Source organism: Rattus norvegicus, chromosome 20 (assembly GCF_036323735.1).
Source record: "Rattus norvegicus strain BN/NHsdMcwi chromosome 20, GRCr8, whole genome shotgun sequence".
Classification (NCBI taxonomy): Eukaryota; Metazoa; Chordata; class Mammalia; order Rodentia; family Muridae; genus Rattus; species Rattus norvegicus.
The window spans coordinates 784,001-801,046 of record NC_086038.1 but is presented as its reverse complement, the minus strand read 5'-3'; the positions used below and the strand labels follow the sequence as shown (position 1 = coordinate 801,046).

Here is a 17,046-nt window from a genome sequence, read left to right as displayed (position 1 = left end):
TAGCAGGGGCTAGATGGGACTAGTCACTAAGTTTAGGACAGGTGGGAAGTGTTGCACTAAGAGTAATAATAAAAGCACATTTTCCCAAGTGGGATATAGTAGTGCCCAGCAATTGTACCAAGAAGGCAAGTTGAAAATGAATAACTGTGTCTTTTACCCATGGATCCAAGGGAAGCTGAATGGGACTTGTTGTGCAGCTTGATCCTGTAGCTTAAGTGGGGTAGTGAAGAGCTACATGCAGCAAGACTCAGGTAGCAAATACACATTGGCAAGGTAATTTAAAAAAAAAAAAAACCTTCAAATTAAATTATAGGTTCCATGCAGTTAACATCAAAATCTCAGCAGACTTCTTTTTTTCTTTTTAATTTTTGAGGTAGGGTTTCTCTGTGTAGGCCTAGCTGTCCTGGAACTCCATCTGAAGATTAGGCCTGCCTCAAACTCACAAAGATCTGCCTTCTTCTGTCTCTCCAGTGCTGGGATTAAAGGTGTGCATTGTCACAACCATCATAATATGATTACTACAGCATCTTACATAGGTGAGGCTGGCCTTGAACTCCTGATCCAATTTTTATCTTTGGCTTTCCAAGTGCTAGGATTACATCTGTACACAGCCACTTCTGAATTGGCTTATGACTTTGCCTTTAAGTTAATGAAATTGTGTGTGTGTGTGTGTGTGTGTGTGTGTGTGTGTGTGTGAGAGAGAGAGAGAGAGAGAGAGAGAGAGAGAGAGAGAGAGAGAGAGAGAGGATATTATTTGCACCTAAGAATGGGTGGGTGCCTGGAGTCCAGAAGCAACAGATTTCCTAGAGCTGGATATGGATGCTAGAGTAGAACCCTCTGCAGCTTTCTCTGTTGAGCCTTTTCTCAAGCCCTAGTTTATGATTTTGTATGAATAGATTTGTACGATTGCTCACCATAAATAAAGTTTTACTAAAAACGGACTCTAGTAGCACAAGAAATGAGAAAATCAACAAATATGATGTAATTTAACTAATTGTACCTGTCATCCTATTGGCCAGAATTAGTTATGAATGCACCTAGATACAAGAGAAACTGAGATATATTCTCACACTAAATGGAGTTATTATGTTTCATGTATTAGTTCTTATTCTGTCATTGTGAGGAGCAAGGACCTATGAAAGAGAAAACAATACCCTCATTGTTCAACCTTCTGTAAAACTAATGGAAATCCCCTTGGCTCCATATCTCATTCTCAGAATAATAACTACTAATACCTAAGTTAAAAATAATTAAAAGCAATTATGTTCTAATTCAGAAATCTATATGCAAAAATATGTGAACTCTAATGTCTAAGGCTGAGATAACATGTACTGTATGTGGTACTGGTGCTAGTCAATGCAGAGTGTGACGACAAAGAGAATGTCCCACTTAAGAGAATAAATTATTCTCCCTACAATTCCTATTTTGCATCGTAAAACCTTAGATGTTCGGATATTGGTTTTTCTTTTTAATAAGTGTTCAGTACCTTATTCATATCTTCCACATTAATGCTCTATTTTTATCTTTCTTATTGGACCTACTTTTGATAAAAAATAGAGACATAGCCAAAATCACATATGACTAGGAAAGGGTCAAATTTATTAACCTAAGTAATTTATAACAAATGGAACAAATAGCGTTAGGGATAGGGTTTAATCAAAAGATGACATGAAAGTTAATTATGTGGTTTTCATGAGTATCTTAGATAACTCTTGCAAAATGGAAACCTTTAATAATTCATATTAATATTTTCCAATGATCAAATAATAAATTATATTACTACATTTTATTTCATATCACAGAAAGAGGAGAGCATATGAGAGCAGTTATCATTAAATTGCATCATTCATTACATTTATTTCTGATTTGTCCACCAATTACATTTACTTCTTTTCCTTCCAAATCAGCATTTGTCTGCAAACTCCAACATAGCTGTCCAGTCTCCCAAGAGGAGACTCAGACGCCTCCTGACACTTTTCAGGGAGAAAAATATTCAAAAGTCTCCTCAGGAGAGTGGGAGAATCAGATCTCAGAGAACAGAGGATGGCAGTGAAATATATTTATAATCGTTGTTTTCAAGAATGTGAAAATCTCAAATATATCATTGTGTTACTACTATAACCTGAATCTATCATCTATCTACCTCTATCTATCTATCTATCTATCTATCTATCTATCTATCTATCTATCTATCTATCATCTATCTGTCATCATCTGTCTACCTACCTATCACCGGTCTATTTATTTACATATATTTATATGTATATATGTATGATCTTTCATCTCGTGTGTGTGTGTGCCTGTGTGTGCGTGTGTGTGTGTGCGTGCGTGCATTCATGTGCATGCGTGTGTGTGTATGAGATGCTGACTTATTGCCTCAAAGGACATAATGTTCTCTCCTGGGATACACAGGCCTCTTGATATCAGATGTGATTCTTTACTGTAACAAAGGTTTTTTAATGCACAGGCTTAATGGTAATGAGAATCTGGTAAGGAGAGGGCACAGAGAAAGCCAGAAGGTGGCTAATCAGAATCAAAAGGAGAAATTCTCCCATCTTGTGCTGGGATTGAAGGTATGTGCCACAACTAAGTTGTCAATAGTGCACTTAGAGAAAGTGAAAGAAAGTGTAAAATTGAACAACTGATACTCAAACCGTTTTGAGTTCTTACTGTGATTTTATTTAATGTCTCCGTCTTGGAGGAACATAATAGTCTACTCAGAATCCTGGCTTCTTTTTCAGAAAGTAGCTTAAGTCCATGGGAAGTCAATACATCACAATGCTGTGATGTGGACACATCCTAATTACATAGTGCACTATAATATAGTTAGGAAATCCAACAATTTCTATTGTGTTGAGCTAACATGTTACTCAGCTGGTGATGAATGGTCCTTTGGTGGGTGAGAAAAGTCATAAAAAGTCAGAGGTGAGCCTCCTAATGATCTTTTTTCAAACAATCTTCATAAATTGCGTGTACTACAATAGAATTTTAGTAATAGTGACTACATGGTGGTGATGATGAGTATTTCCTGAGAATTTCTGCACACAGACACTGCTGTATTACAGAAAGAATATTGACAGTGTATCATGTTTTCCATCAGTTCACAAAAATAAAAAAAAAATTAAGGACGGAGAGAGAACATCAGAGAGAGAGAGAGAGAGAGAGAGAGAGAGAGAGAGAGAGAGAGACAGAGAGAGACAGAGAGAGACAGAGAGAGACAGAGAGAGATGAGATGAAATGAGACAAGGAAGGAAGCCCACCAATGAACATTTCTACTCTTTTAAAGCCTTCCAATGTTTACTACACATAACATCTTTATAACATTGAAGATCTATGTATTAAACAGAACTCGTAACGGATATGGAAAATATTACATTATAACACTATGTACATGGCTTCATTCTGTTACTAGATTGGTCACTACAGACTTCTCAGGGCAGACACTTTTGCACTTTAATGAACATTTTACTATGTAATCACATTGGGCTTCAAACATTTGCAGCTTTAAGGTGAAACAGCTCACATAGACGAATCTGAAATTTTACTTGAAGATTACTTTAAGATTAGAGACACAGGCTTATCCATTGCAGCCTATTCTGACTCTTCCATGTCTGAAGAGCCTTGAGATGTAGACCTCTATGTGTCTACAGACAGGACCTGAAACATCCTTCTCCTTTCCTGGGTCATTGTGAAAATAGAACTTTCTTGTATGAATCTCAAATAGAATTCCACTACATTGATCTTGGCACATCCTGAGGATGAACTCGACATCTGATGGAGACCTAAAAGCAATAGAAAAATTAGGCAGATTTTGCCTCTTTCAACATAATTTCAAATAACAAGGAGGGAAATTTGTACTGATTTCAAATTTTTCACTTCATTTTGTGTGATTTAGTTTTTTTTTAATATCTCAACAGAATAGCATTTGTATTAGATAATAGTTTTTTAAAGTATTTAGAGACCTTCTGATGTTCCAATTTTTATTTGACTCTGAACTTTGGAAGGTATGAAATACACTTTTGGCAAGCTTTATTTTTTTAATTTGACCTACAAGTACTAAAAATATAAAATGAACAAATATGCACAGGCTGTTCTGTTGCTAGTATTTACTGTCATCAATTCCTCCACAAGGACTGCCTCCATTTCCCCTGTCTCATGGGCCCTCATCAATAATGCAAACGTTTGCATTGGGCTGCTGTAGATAATTGGAATGAGGCCATTTACAAAGGACAATTTTTTTAAGTTACCAGATAAGCCCTACTCAGACATTCCTCTTTATGGCTATATTTCTCCCTTGGCTTCTATATCTAAGTCACTGAGGAAGCCTTGCAGTTCCTTCCAGATGTGAGAATATACAACAGGTTTACATAGACCTGCAAAATTAACTGGCAAGAGTATATGAACTCCAAAAAAATATTACTGAGAAGAAGTCAGGAACCAATAAGAAAATATTGAGTTAAAAAAAGGTAAGTTCAAAGTTAGACCATGTTGAGAGAGAGAGAGAGAGAGAGAGAGAGAGAGAGAGAGAGAGAGAAAGAGAGAGGGGTAGAGAGGGAGAGAGAGAGAGAGAGAGAGGGAGGGAGAGAGGGGGGAGAGAGGGAAGGAGAGAGAGAGAGAGAGAGAGAGAGAGAGAGAGAGAGAGAGAGAGAGAATGGTTAAAGAGAGCAAGTGGTAACAGGAATGAGGAAAAAATTAATTCAAAAGGACCTTTTCATATTTTCATTGATAATTGACTAAAGGGAATCTAAATGAACAACTGACCATCACTTTCCCTTTTGTCTTTGTTAGCGCAGTATCACTCTGTAACCTAGGCTGTCATTTAACTCACAGTGACCTTCTGCCTCCGCCACACAATTCTTGGGAGTAAAGGATGCACCAGCTTTCCCTGCTAACATGTTGTCATTTAATGGTTGACAAGTAAGAATATGCTGTAAACAGAATAATCTACTAGTATGAATTGGGAAAGGATTGATTTTAAAAAACTTTGAGCTGAGTGGTTATTTCTGAATTTTTTTAAAAAAATAATTTAAAAAATTCTCAACTAACAAATTTTGAATTTACCCAAGGCTCTAGAATTAATAAAAATGATATGATATAGAAATAGTTCAGTAGTTAGTGGAATTGTTCAGGTGTGAGGAGTGGAGTTTGGACACACAGTACCCAGGTCTGAGTCATGCATCATTTATATAATTCCAACAGTAAGGTTATGAAAAATACAAGAAGGTGGATTCCTCACTCAGTCTTGCAAAAACAAGTAGCTTCAGGTCAAGTAACAGACCCTGTTTCAACAAATAAGGCAGACACTATAGGGTAGAAGCATACTTGAAATTGGTATACAAACATTACAAGCACATGCATGTCCATGTATTTATTACACGCACACGCGCGCGCACACACACACACACACACACACACACACACACACAAACACACACACATATACAAGAGGGAGAGAGAGAGAGACGTGGGGAGAAAGAGACAGAGAGAGATAGAGTCTGAATAATTTCCCTAATCAGAAAGAATTCTTTTAATAATTTTGTCCTTTCTTTCAGGAGATGAGTGTCAACTGTTCGCTGTGGCAGGAGAATAGTTTGTCTGTCAAACGCTTTGCATTTGCCAAGTTCTCTGAGGTCCCTGGAGAATGCTTCCTCCTGTTCACCCTCATCCTGCTCATGTTCTTAGTATCACTAACAGGAAATACTCTCATAGCCCTTGCTGTTTGTACCAGTCCATCTCTACACACCCCCATGTACTTCTTTCTGGCCAACTTGTCTCTCCTGGAGATTGGCTATACTTGCTCTGTCATACCCAAGATGCTGCAGAGTCTTGTGAGTGAGGCCCGAGAGATCTCTAGGGAGGGATGTGCCACACAGATGTTTTTCTTCACATTTTTTGGCATAACTGAGTGCTGCCTATTGGCAGCCATGGCCTTTGACCGCTGCATGGCCATATGCTCCCCACTCCACTATGCAACCCGAATGAGTCGTGAGGTATGTGCCCATTTGGCAATTGTTTCATGGGGAATGGGATGCATAGTAGGTCTGGGACAGACCAATTTTATTTTCTCCTTGAACTTCTGTGGACCCTGTGAGATAGACCACTTCTTCTGTGACCTTCCACCTCTCCTGGCACTTGCCTGTGGTGATACATCCCAAAACGAGGCTGCCATCTTTGTGGCAGCAATCCTCTGTATATCTAGTCCATTTTTGCTGATCCTTTATTCTTATGTCAGAATTCTCGTTGCAGTGCTGGTGATGCCTTCACCTGAGGGGCGCCATAAAGCTCTTTCCACCTGTTCCTCACACCTACTTGTAGTCACACTCTTTTATGGCTCTGCGTCCTTTACCTATTTGAGGCCCAAGTCTAGCCACTCACCAGGAATGGACAAACTCTTGGCCCTCTTCTACACAGCAGTGACATCCATGCTGAACCCTATCATCTACAGTCTAAGGAACAAGGAAGTCAAGGCAGCACTGAGAAGAACTTTGGACCTGAGAAAAATAATGTCAATAAATAGGTAACAGAATCATGCAAAGCTGCTATTAATAAAAATGTGCAAAGAGCCAGATTAAAAAAAGAAAAACTTGTACATTCTTCTGTCTGCCTTATGTTGAGTATCTTTGTAATTTTGAAGGTGCTTCTGTACTCAGCACTATTTTTTTTTCTTTAATTTTTTATTAGATATATTTCTTTACTTACCTTTCAAAGGTTATTCCCCTTCCCAGTGTCCTTTCCATAAGCCCCCAATCCTTCCCGTCCCACATTTAGGCATTATCCCTATACATCCCCTTATTGCCCTCCTCATATTCCCCTCACTGGGGGTCCAACATTGGCAAGGGTTAGTGCCCCCATCAAGGTTATTCTCTGCTACATATGCAGTTGGAGCCCTGGGTCAGTCCATGTATATACTTTCATTAGTGGTTTAGTCACTGGAAGTCCTGGTTGGTTGGCAATGTTGTTTCTTTGGGGTTGAAAGCTCCTTCAACTCTTTCAATACTTCCTCTAATTCCCCCAAAGTGGGTCCTATTCTCAGTTCTGTGGTTTGCTGCTAGCATTTACCTCTGTATTGGACATGCTCTGAATGTATCTCACAGGAGAGGTCTATATCCAGTCCTCTTCAGCAAGCATTTTTTAGCTTCATCAATCTTATGTAGTTTTGGTGGCTATATATATATATATATATGGGTCACATGTGTGTCAGGCTCTGAACGGCTGAGTCGCTGCTCTGAACTTTGCTTCCATATCCCATCCTATGGATATTTTCTCCCTTTTAAGAAGGAGTGGGAGCATCTGCAGTTTGATCATCTTTCTTCTTGAGCTTCCTGTGGTCTGTGGATTGCATCTTGGGTAATTTGACCTTTTTGGCTAATATGCACTTATCAATGAGTTTATATCAAGAGTGTTTTCCTGTGATTGAGTAACCTCACTCAGGAAGATATTTTTTAGTTCATACCATTTGCCTATGAATTTCACAAAGTCATTGTTTTTGATAGCTGAGTAGTACTCCATTGTGTAAATGTACCACAGTTTTTAATCCATTCCTCTCTTGAAGGACATCTGGGTTCTTTCCAGCTTCTGGCTATTATAAATAAGGCTGCTATGGACCTAGTGGAACATGTGTCTTTGTTGTATATTGGAACATCATTTGGGTATATGCCCAAGAGGGGAATAGCTGGGTCCTCAGGTAGTGCAATGTACAGTTTTCTGAGGAACATACAGGCTGATTACCAGAGTGGTGCTACCAGTTTGCAATCCTACCAACAATGGAGGAGTGTTCCTCTTTCTCCACATCCTCGCCAGCATCTCCTGTCACCTGAGATTTTTATCTTAATGATTCTGACTGATGTGAGGTGGAATCTTAGGGTTGTCTTGATTTGCATTTCCCTGATGACTAAGGATGTTGAGCATTTCTTTAGGTGGTTTTTGGCCATTCGATATTCCTCAGCTGAGAATGTTTTTTTTTTTAGCTCTGTACTCCCTTTTTTAATAGGGTTATTTGGCTCTCTGAAGTATAACTTCTTGAATTCTTTGTATATTTTGGCTATTAGGCCTGTATCAGATATAGGATTAGTAAGATCTTTTCCCAATCTGTTGGTTGCCATTTTTTTTCTAGTAACAGTATCCTTCGCCTTACAGAAGCTTTGTAGTTTTATGAGATCCCATTTGTCAATTCTTGATCTTACAGCATGAGCCATTGGTGTTTCTTCAGGAAATTTTCTCCAGTGCCACTGTGTTTGAGACTCTTCCCCACTTTTTCTTGTACTAGTTTGAGTGTATCTGGTTTGATGTGGAGGTCCTTGATCCACTTGGACTTAAGCTTTGTACAGGGTGATAAGCATGGATCAATCTGCATTCTTCTACATGCTGACCTCCAGTTGAACCAGCACCATTTCCTGAAAGTGCTATCTTTTTCCCACTAGATGGTTTTCCCTCCCTTGTGAAAGATCAAGTGACAATAAGTGTGTGGGTTCATTTCTGGGTCTTTGATTCTGTTCCACTGATCTACCTGCCTGTGTCTGTACCAATATCATACAGTTTTTGTAACTATTGCTCTGTAATATTGCTTAAAATCAAGAATGGTGATTACCCCAGAATTTCTTTTATTGTTGAGTATAGTTTTTGCTATCCTGGGTTTTTTGTTATTCCAAATGAATTTTAAAATTGCTCTTTCTATCTCTATAAAGAATTGAGTAGGAATTTTGATGGGGATTGCATTGAATCTGTAGATTGCTTTTGGAAAAATGGCCATCTTTACTCCTGCCAATCCATGAGCATGGGAAATCTTTCCATCTTCTGAGATCTTCCTCAATTTCTTTCTTCAGAGACTTGAACTTATTGTCATACAGATCTTTCACTTGCTTGGTTAAAGTCACACCAAGATATTTTGTATTATTTGGGACTATTGTGAAGGGTGTCATTTCCCTAATTTCTTTCTCAGCCTGTTTATCCTTTGAGTAGAGGAAGGCTACTGATTTGTTTAAGTTAATTTTATACCCTGACACTTTGCTAAAGTTGTTTATCAGGTTCAGTAGTTCTCTGGTGGAATCTTGGGGTCACTTAGTACACTACCATATCATCTGCAAATAGTGATATTTTGATTTCTTCCCTTCCAATTTGTATCCCTTTGGTGTCCTTTTGTTGTCTGATTGCTGTGGCTAGGACTTCGAGTATTGTATTGAATAAGTAGGGAGAGAGCGGGCAGCCTTGTCCAGTCCCTGATTTTCATGGGATTGCTTCAAGTTTCTCTCCATTTAGTTTGTTGTTAGCTACTGGTTTGCTGTATATTACTTTTCCCATGTTTAGATATGGGCCTTGAATTCCTGATTTTTCCAGGACTTTTGTCATAAAGAGGTCTTGAATTTTGTCAAATGCTTTCTCAGCATCTAATGAAATAACCATGTGGTTCTCATCTTTGAGTTTGTTTATATAGTGGATTACAGTGATGGATTTTCATATATTAAATCATCCCTGCAACCCTGGAATGAAGCCTACTTCATCATGATGGATGATCATTTTGATGTGTTCTTGGATTTGGTGTGCAAGAATTTTATTGAGTATTTTTGCGTCAATATTCACAAGGAAAATTGGTCTGAAGTTCTCTTTCTTTGTTGGGTCTTTGTGTGGTTTTGGTATAAGAGTAATTTTGGCTTCATAGAAAGAATTTGTTAGTGCTCCATCTGTTTCTATTTTGTGGAATAATTTGGACAGTATTGATATGAGGTCTTCTATGAAGGTCTCATAGAATTCTGCACTGAACCAATCTGGACCTGGGCTATTTTTGGTTGGGAGACTTTCAATAACTGCTTCTATCTTTAGGAGTTATGGGGTTGTTTACATGCTTTATTTGTTCACGATTTAACTTTGGTACTTGGAATCTGTCTAGAAAATAGTGCATTTCCTCCACATTTTCCAGTTAATTCTGAAATGAAATCAAATACTAAAAAATGTGAGAAAAATGTGCAAGACTGTAGAGAGATTTTCCTTTATGTTTATCCAAGATGTCAATCTAAATTGCCAAGTTATATCTCAGAAGTCCTGTAAATTCTAGACATCGGTCCCTATGATTTCTGCTCTTTATTCAGGCATTTCTCACATGACTCTTTATTCCCTAATAACTGTATGAAAGGATCTTATTTCAGTAATACTCGTATTTTTATTAAATACTACCACATACAACAAATTTCTGAGTTCTTTTGTGACCTATACATACCAAAAATGTATGAATATTACTATACACTGAAGTGTTTAGATTTAACATGATTTGCTTTAAATATTAAATTAAATATAAAAAATATTTTCAAGAATTTCTGTGGAAGCTTTTCTGTCTTTTATTCTTTTCTTCTTCTTCATCATCATCATCATCATCATCATCATCATCATCATCATCATCATCATCATCATCAGGCCTGCCCATGAACTCACAATGATCCACCTACTTCTGTCTGCCCAGTGCTAGGATTCAAGGTGTGCATTGCCACATCCATCATAATATGATTATTACAGCATCTTACATAGGTGATGCTGGCCTTGAATTCCTGATTCAATTTTTATCTTTGGCTCTCCAAATGCTAGGATTACAGCTCTACACAGCCACTTCTGAACTGGCTTATGACTTTGCTTTTAAGTTAATGAAATCGTGTGTGTGTGTGTGTGTGAGAGAGAGAGAGAGAGAGAGAGAGAGAGAGAGAGAGAGAGAGAGAGAGAGAAAATTATTTGCATCTAAGAATGGGTGGGTGCCTGGAGTCCAGAAGCAACAGATTTCCTAGAGCTGGATATGGATGTTAGAGTTGAACCCTCTGCAGCTTTCTCTGTTGAGCCTTTTCTCAACCCCTAGTTTATGATTTTGTATGAATAGATTTGTAGGATTGTTCATCATAAATAAAGTTTTACTAAAAAAAAAGATTCTAGTAGCATAAGAAATGAGACAATCAACAAATATGATGTAATTTAACTAATTGTACTTGTCATCCGATTGGCCAGAATTAGTTATGGATGATGCACCTAGATACAAGAGAAACTGAGATATATTCTCAAACTAAATGGAGTTCTAATGTTTCATTTGTTAGTTCTTCTTCTGTCATTGTGAGGAGCAAGGACTTATGAAAGAGAAAAAAACCTTATTGTTCTACCCCTTGTAAAAATAATGGAAATCCCCTTGTCTCCATATCTCATTCTCAGAATAATAACTACCTATACCTAAGTTAAAGATAATTTAATGCAATTATGTTTTAATTCAATAAACTATACTCAAAAATATGTGAACTCTAATGTGTAAGGTTGAGATAACATGTACATGGTACTGTGCTAGTCACTGCAGAGTGTGATGACAAAGAGAATGTCCCACCTAAGAGAATAAATTATTCTCCCTACCATTCCTATTTTGCATCACTAAAACCTTAGATATTCAGCTATTGGTTTTTCTTTTTAAGAAGTGTTCTGTACCTTAATCATGTCTTCCATATTAATACTTTACTTTCATCTTTTTTATTGGACCTTCTTTTGATAAAAATAATTAGAGACATAGCCAAAATTACATATGACTAGGAAAGGGTCAAATTTATTAACCTAAGTAATTTATAATAAAGAGAACAAATATTAGTTTGATCAAAAGATGACATGAAAGTTAATTATGTAGTTTTCATGACTAAGATAACTCTTGCAAAATAGAAAACTTTAATAATTCATATTAATATTTTCCAATGATCAAATAATAAATTACAATACTATATTTCATTTCATATCACAGGATGAGGAGAGCTTATGAGACCAGTTATCATTAAATTGCATCATTCCTTACATATATTTCTGATTTGTCCACCAATTACATTCACTTCTTCTCCTTCCAAATCAACATTTGTCTGCAAACTCTAACAGAGCTATGCAGTCTCCCAAGAGGAGACTCAGACGCCTCCTGACACTCTTCAGGAGAAAAAAATTCCAAAGAGAGTGGGAGAATCAGATCTCAGAGCACAGAGGATGGCAGTGAAATATATTTATAATCATTGTTTTCAATAATGTGAAAATCTGTGACTAATATAACCTCTATCTATCTATCTATCTATCTATCTATCTATCTATCTATCTATCTGTATATCTATCATCTGTCAGCATCTATTTACCTACCTATCATCCATCTATCTACATATATACGTATATACATATATATACATGTATTATATATAATCTTTCATGTGTGTGTGTGTTTCTGAGATGCTGAATTATTGCCTTAAAGGACATAATGTTCTCTCCTGGGACACAGAGGCCTCCTGACCTCAGATGTGATTATTTACTGCAACAAAAGTTTTTTAATGAACAGGCTTAAAGATGGTAATGAGAATCTGCTAAGGAGAGGGCACAGAGAAAGCCAGAAGGTGGCTAATCAGAAGCAAAAAGAGAAATTCTCCTATCTTGTGCTGGGATTGAAGGTATGTGCCACAACTAAGTTGTCAATAGTGCACTTAGAGAAAGTGAAAGAAAGTGTAAAAATGAACAACTGATACTCAAAGCATTTTGAGTTCTTGTTGTTATTTTATTTAACGTCTCCGTCTTGGAGGAACATAACAGTCAACTCAGAATCCTGGCTTCTTTGTCAGAAAATAGCTTAAGTCCATGGGAAGTCAACACATCCCAATGCTGTGATGTGGAGACATCCTCATTACACAGTGTACTGTAAATCGAAGGAAATCAAAGAATTTCTATTGTGTTGAGCTAACATGTTACTCAGCTGGTGAAGAATGGTCCTTTGGTAGGTGAGAAAACTCACAAGAAGTCAGGGGTGAGCCTCCTAATAATTTTTTTCTAACAATCTTCATAAATTTTATGTACTCTTATAGAATTTTAGCAATAGTGACTACATGGTGGTGATGATGAGTATTTCCTAGAAATTTCTGCACACAGACACTGCTGTATTACAGAAATAATGTTGACAGTGTATCATGCTTTCCACCAGTTCACAAAAAGAAAAAAAACATTTAGGGAGGGAGGGAGAGAGAGATGGAGAGAGAGAGAGAGAGAGAGAGAGAGAGAGAGAGAGAGAGATGAGAAGAAATGAGATGAAATGAGACAAGGAAGGAAGCCCACCAATGAACATTTCTACTCTTTTAAAGCCTTCCAGTGTTTACTACACATAACATCTTCATAACATTGAAGATCTATGTATTAAACAGAACTCGTAACGGATATGGAAAATATTACATTATAACACTATGTACATGGCTTCATTCTGTTACTAGATTGGTCACTACAGACTTCTCAGGGCAGACACTTTTGCACTTTAATGAACATTTTACTATGTAATCACATTGGGCTTCAAACATTTGCAGCTTTAAGGTGAAACAGCTCACATAGACGAATCTGAAATTTTACTTGAGGATTACTTTAAGATTAGAGACAGAGGCTTATCCATTGCAGCCTATTCTGACGCTTCTATCTGTCTGAAGAGCCTTGAGATGTAGACCTCTATGTGTCTACAGACAGGACTTGAAACATCCTTCTCCTTTCCTGGGTCATTGTGAAAATAGAACTTTCTTGTATGAATCACAAATAGAATTCCACTACATTGATCTTGGTACATCCTGAGGATGAACTCGACATCTGATGGAGACCTAAAAGCAATAGAAAAATTAGGCATATTTTGCCTCTTTCAACATAATTTCAAATAACAAAGAGGGAAATTTGTACTGATTTCAAAATTTTCACTTCATTTTGTGTGATTTAGTATTTTTTAATATCTCAACAGAATAGCATTTGTATTAGATAATAGTTTTTTAAAGTATTTAGAGACCTTCCGATGTTCCAATTTTTATTTGACTCTGAACTTTGGAAGGTATGAAATACACTTATGACAAGCTTTATTTTTTTAATTTGACCTACAAGTACTAAAAGTATAAAATGAACAAATATGCACAGGCTGTTCTGTTGCCAGTATTTACTGTCATCAGTTCCTCCACAAGGACTGCCTCCATTTCCCCTCTTTCATGGGTGGTCATCAATATTGCAAACGTTTGCATTGGGCTGCTGGAGATAATTGGGATGAGGCTATATACAAAGGACATTTTTTTAAAGTTACCAGTTAAGCCCTACTCAGATATTCCTCTTTATGGCTTCATTTCTTCCTTGACTTCTATATCTATGTGACTGAGGAAAGTGTATAGCTCCTTCCAGATGGGAAAATATACAACAGGTATACACAGACCTGTATAATTAACTGACAAAAGTCTATAAACTCCAAAAAAAATTATGTCAGAGAAGAAGTCAGGACTCAATAAGAAAATATTGAGTTGAAAATGGTACGTACAAAATGAGAGCAAGTCGAGAGAGAGAGAGAGAGAGAGAGAGAGAGAGAGAGAGAGAGAGAATGGTTAAAGAGAGCAAGTGGTAACAGGAATGAGGAAACAAAATGAATGTGAAAGGACCTTCTCATCCTCTCATTGACAGTTGACTAAAGGGAACCTGAATGGACAACTGACCATCACTTTACCTGTTGTCATCGTTAGCACAATATCTCTCTGTAACCTAGGCTGTCATTTAACTCACAGCGACCTTCTGCCTCCGCCACACAATGCTTGGGAGTAAAGGATACACCAGATTCCCTGTTAATATTTTGTCATTTAATGGTTGACAAGTAAGAATATACTGTAAAAAGAATCATCTAGTAGTCTGAATAGGGAAAGAATTGATTTAAAAAAAGTTTGAGTTGAGTGTTGATTTCGGAATTTTTTTTTAAAAAATTTAAAAATTCTTCAATTAACAAATTTCGAATTTACCCAAAACTCTAGAATTAGTAAAATTATGTGCTATAGAAATAGTTCAGTAGTTGGTAGACTTGTTGTTCAGATATGAGGAATGGAGTTTGGACCCATAGTACCCAGGAAAGACTGAGCCAACCAACATTTATATAATTCCAACACTACAGGTATGAAAGGCAAAAGAAGGTGGATTCCTGATGCAGTCTAGCAAAAACAAGTACCTTCAGGTCAAGTAACTGACGCTGTTTCAGGAAATAAGGGAGATACCATAGGGTCTTGAAATCACTTGAAATTGGTATTTGAACATTTTAAGCACATGTATGTCCATATATTGATTACACACACACACACACACACACACACACACACACACACACACACACACACGAGAGGGAGGGAGAGAAACTTGGAGAGAAAGAGACAGATAGAGAGATAGTCTGAATAATTTCCCTAATCTGCAAGAATTCTTGTAACAATTTTGTCCTTTCTTTCAGGAGATGAGTGTCAACTGTTCTCTGTGGCAGGAGAATAGTTTGTCTGTCAAACGTTTTGCATTTGCCAAGTTCTCTGAGGTCCCTGGAGAATGCTTCCTCCTGTTCACCCTCATCCTGCTCATGTTCTTAGTATCAGTAACAGGAAATACTCTCATAGCCCTTGCTATTTGCACCAGTCCATCTCTGCACACCCCCATGTACTTCTTTCTGGCCAACTTGTCTCTCCTGGAGATTGGCTATACTTGCTCTGTCATACCCAAGATGCTGCAGAGTCTTGTGAGTGAGGTCCGAGAGATCTCTCAGGAGGGATGTGCCACACAGATGTTTTTCTTCATATTCTTTGGTATAACTGAGTGCTGCCTATTGGCAGCCATGGCCTTTGACCGCTATATGGCTATATGTTCCCCACTCCACTATGCAACCCGAATGAGTCGTGGAGTATGTGCCCACTTGGCAATTGTTTCATGGGTGATGGGATGCATAGTAGGTCTGGGACAGACCAATTTTATTTTCTCCTTGAACTTCTGTGGACCCTGTGAGATAGACCACTTCTTCTGTGACCTTCCACCTCTCCTGGCACTTGCCTGTGGTGATACATCCCAAAACGAGGCTGCCATCTTTGTGGTAGTTGTCCTCTGCATATCTAGCCCTTTTTTGCTGATCATTTATTCTTATGTCAGAATTCTCGTTGCAGTGCTGGTGATGCCTTCACCTGAGGGGCGCCACAAAGCCCTTTCAACCTGTTCCTCCCACCTACTTGTAGTCACACTTTTTTATGGTTCAGGATCTGTTACCTATTTGAGGCCTAAGTCTAGCCACTCACCAGGAATGGACAAACTCTTGGCCCTCTTCTACACAGCAGTGACATCCATGCTGAACCCTATCATCTATAGTTTAAGGAATAAGGAAGTCAAGGCAGCACTGAGAAGAATTCTGGCCCTGAAAAAAATTCTGTCAATAAATAAGTAACAGAATCATGCAAAGCTGGTATTACTAAAAATGTGCAAAGAGCCAGATTAAACAAAGAAAAATTGGTACATTCTTTTGTCTGCCTTATGTTGAATCTCTTTGTAATTTTGAAGGTACCTCTGTACTCAGCACTATTTTCTCTTTTTCTTTAACTTTTTATTAGATATATTTCTTTACTTACCTTTCAAAGGTTATTCCCCTTCCCAGTTTCATGTACGTAAGCACCCATCCCCTCTCCTCCCCCATTTGGGTATTACCCCTATACATTCCCTTATTGTTCCCCCCATATTCCCCTGTACTGGAGATTGAACCTTGCCAAGACCAAGGCCTTTTCCTTCCACTGGTGCCCCCAACAAGGTTATTCTCTGCTACATATGCAGTTGGAGCCCTCGGTCAGTTCCATGTATATTCTTTCATCATTAGTTTAGTCCTTAGAAGCTCTGGTGGGTTGGTATGGTTGTTTCTATGGGGTTGAAAGCTCCTTCAACTCTTTCAATACTTCCTCTAATTCCCCCAAAGTGGGTCCTGTTCTCAGTTCTGTGGTTTGCTGCTAGCATTGACCTCTGTATTGGACATGCTCTGAATGTATCTCTCAGGAGAGGTCTATATCCAGTCCTCTTCAGCATGCATTTTTTAGCTTCATCAATCTTATGTAGTTTTGGTGGCTGTATATATATATATATATATATATATATGGGTCAATGTGGGTAGGCCTCTGAATGGCCATTCCTTGAGTTGCTGCTCATAACTTTGTTCCCATATAGACTACTATGGATATTTTCCCCCTTTTAAGAGTGGGAGCATCCACATTTTGGTCATCCTTCTTATTGAGCTTC

At 37.8% G+C, this 17,046-nt stretch overlaps 2 protein-coding genes across 4 annotated transcripts; both read left to right on the top strand.

Moving 5' to 3' along the window:
• Nucleotides 1-5,555: 5,555 nt before the first annotated feature.
• On the top strand, nucleotides 5,556-6,557 carry Or10al27 (olfactory receptor family 10 subfamily AL member 27). 2 transcript variants are annotated; one of them, XM_039098923.2, is made up of 2 exons: nucleotides 5,556-5,887; nucleotides 6,320-6,557. In XM_039098923.2, exons 1-2 carry the CDS (start codon nucleotides 5,556-5,558, stop codon nucleotides 6,519-6,521), a joined length of 534 nt encoding a protein of 177 aa, XP_038954851.1. In that variant the 3' UTR covers nucleotides 6,522-6,557. The 2 variants fall into 2 exon arrangements, with proteins under 2 accessions (XP_038954851.1, NP_001001113.1); NM_001001113.1 differs by having other exon boundaries at nucleotides 5,556-6,521.
• An 8,687-nt stretch (nucleotides 6,558-15,244) lies between these two features.
• Or10al4b (olfactory receptor family 10 subfamily AL member 4B) lies at nucleotides 15,245-16,210 on the top strand. Of its 2 annotated transcripts, XM_039098922.1 has the most exons (2): nucleotides 15,245-15,584; nucleotides 16,005-16,210. In XM_039098922.1, exons 1-2 carry the CDS (start codon nucleotides 15,245-15,247, stop codon nucleotides 16,208-16,210), a joined length of 546 nt encoding a protein of 181 aa, XP_038954850.1. The 2 variants fall into 2 exon arrangements, with proteins under 2 accessions (XP_038954850.1, NP_001001112.1); NM_001001112.1 differs by having other exon boundaries at nucleotides 15,245-16,210.
• The last annotated feature ends 836 nt before the right edge of the window (nucleotides 16,211-17,046 follow it).

What these genes read in the sequence shown, in the direction of transcription:
- Or10al27 (NM_001001113.1), top strand. Translation starts at nt 5,556, where the DNA reads ATGAGTGTCAACTGTTCGCTGTGGCAGGAGAATAGTTTGTCTGTCAAA.
- Or10al4b (NM_001001112.1), top strand. Translation starts at nt 15,245, where the DNA reads ATGAGTGTCAACTGTTCTCTGTGGCAGGAGAATAGTTTGTCTGTCAAA.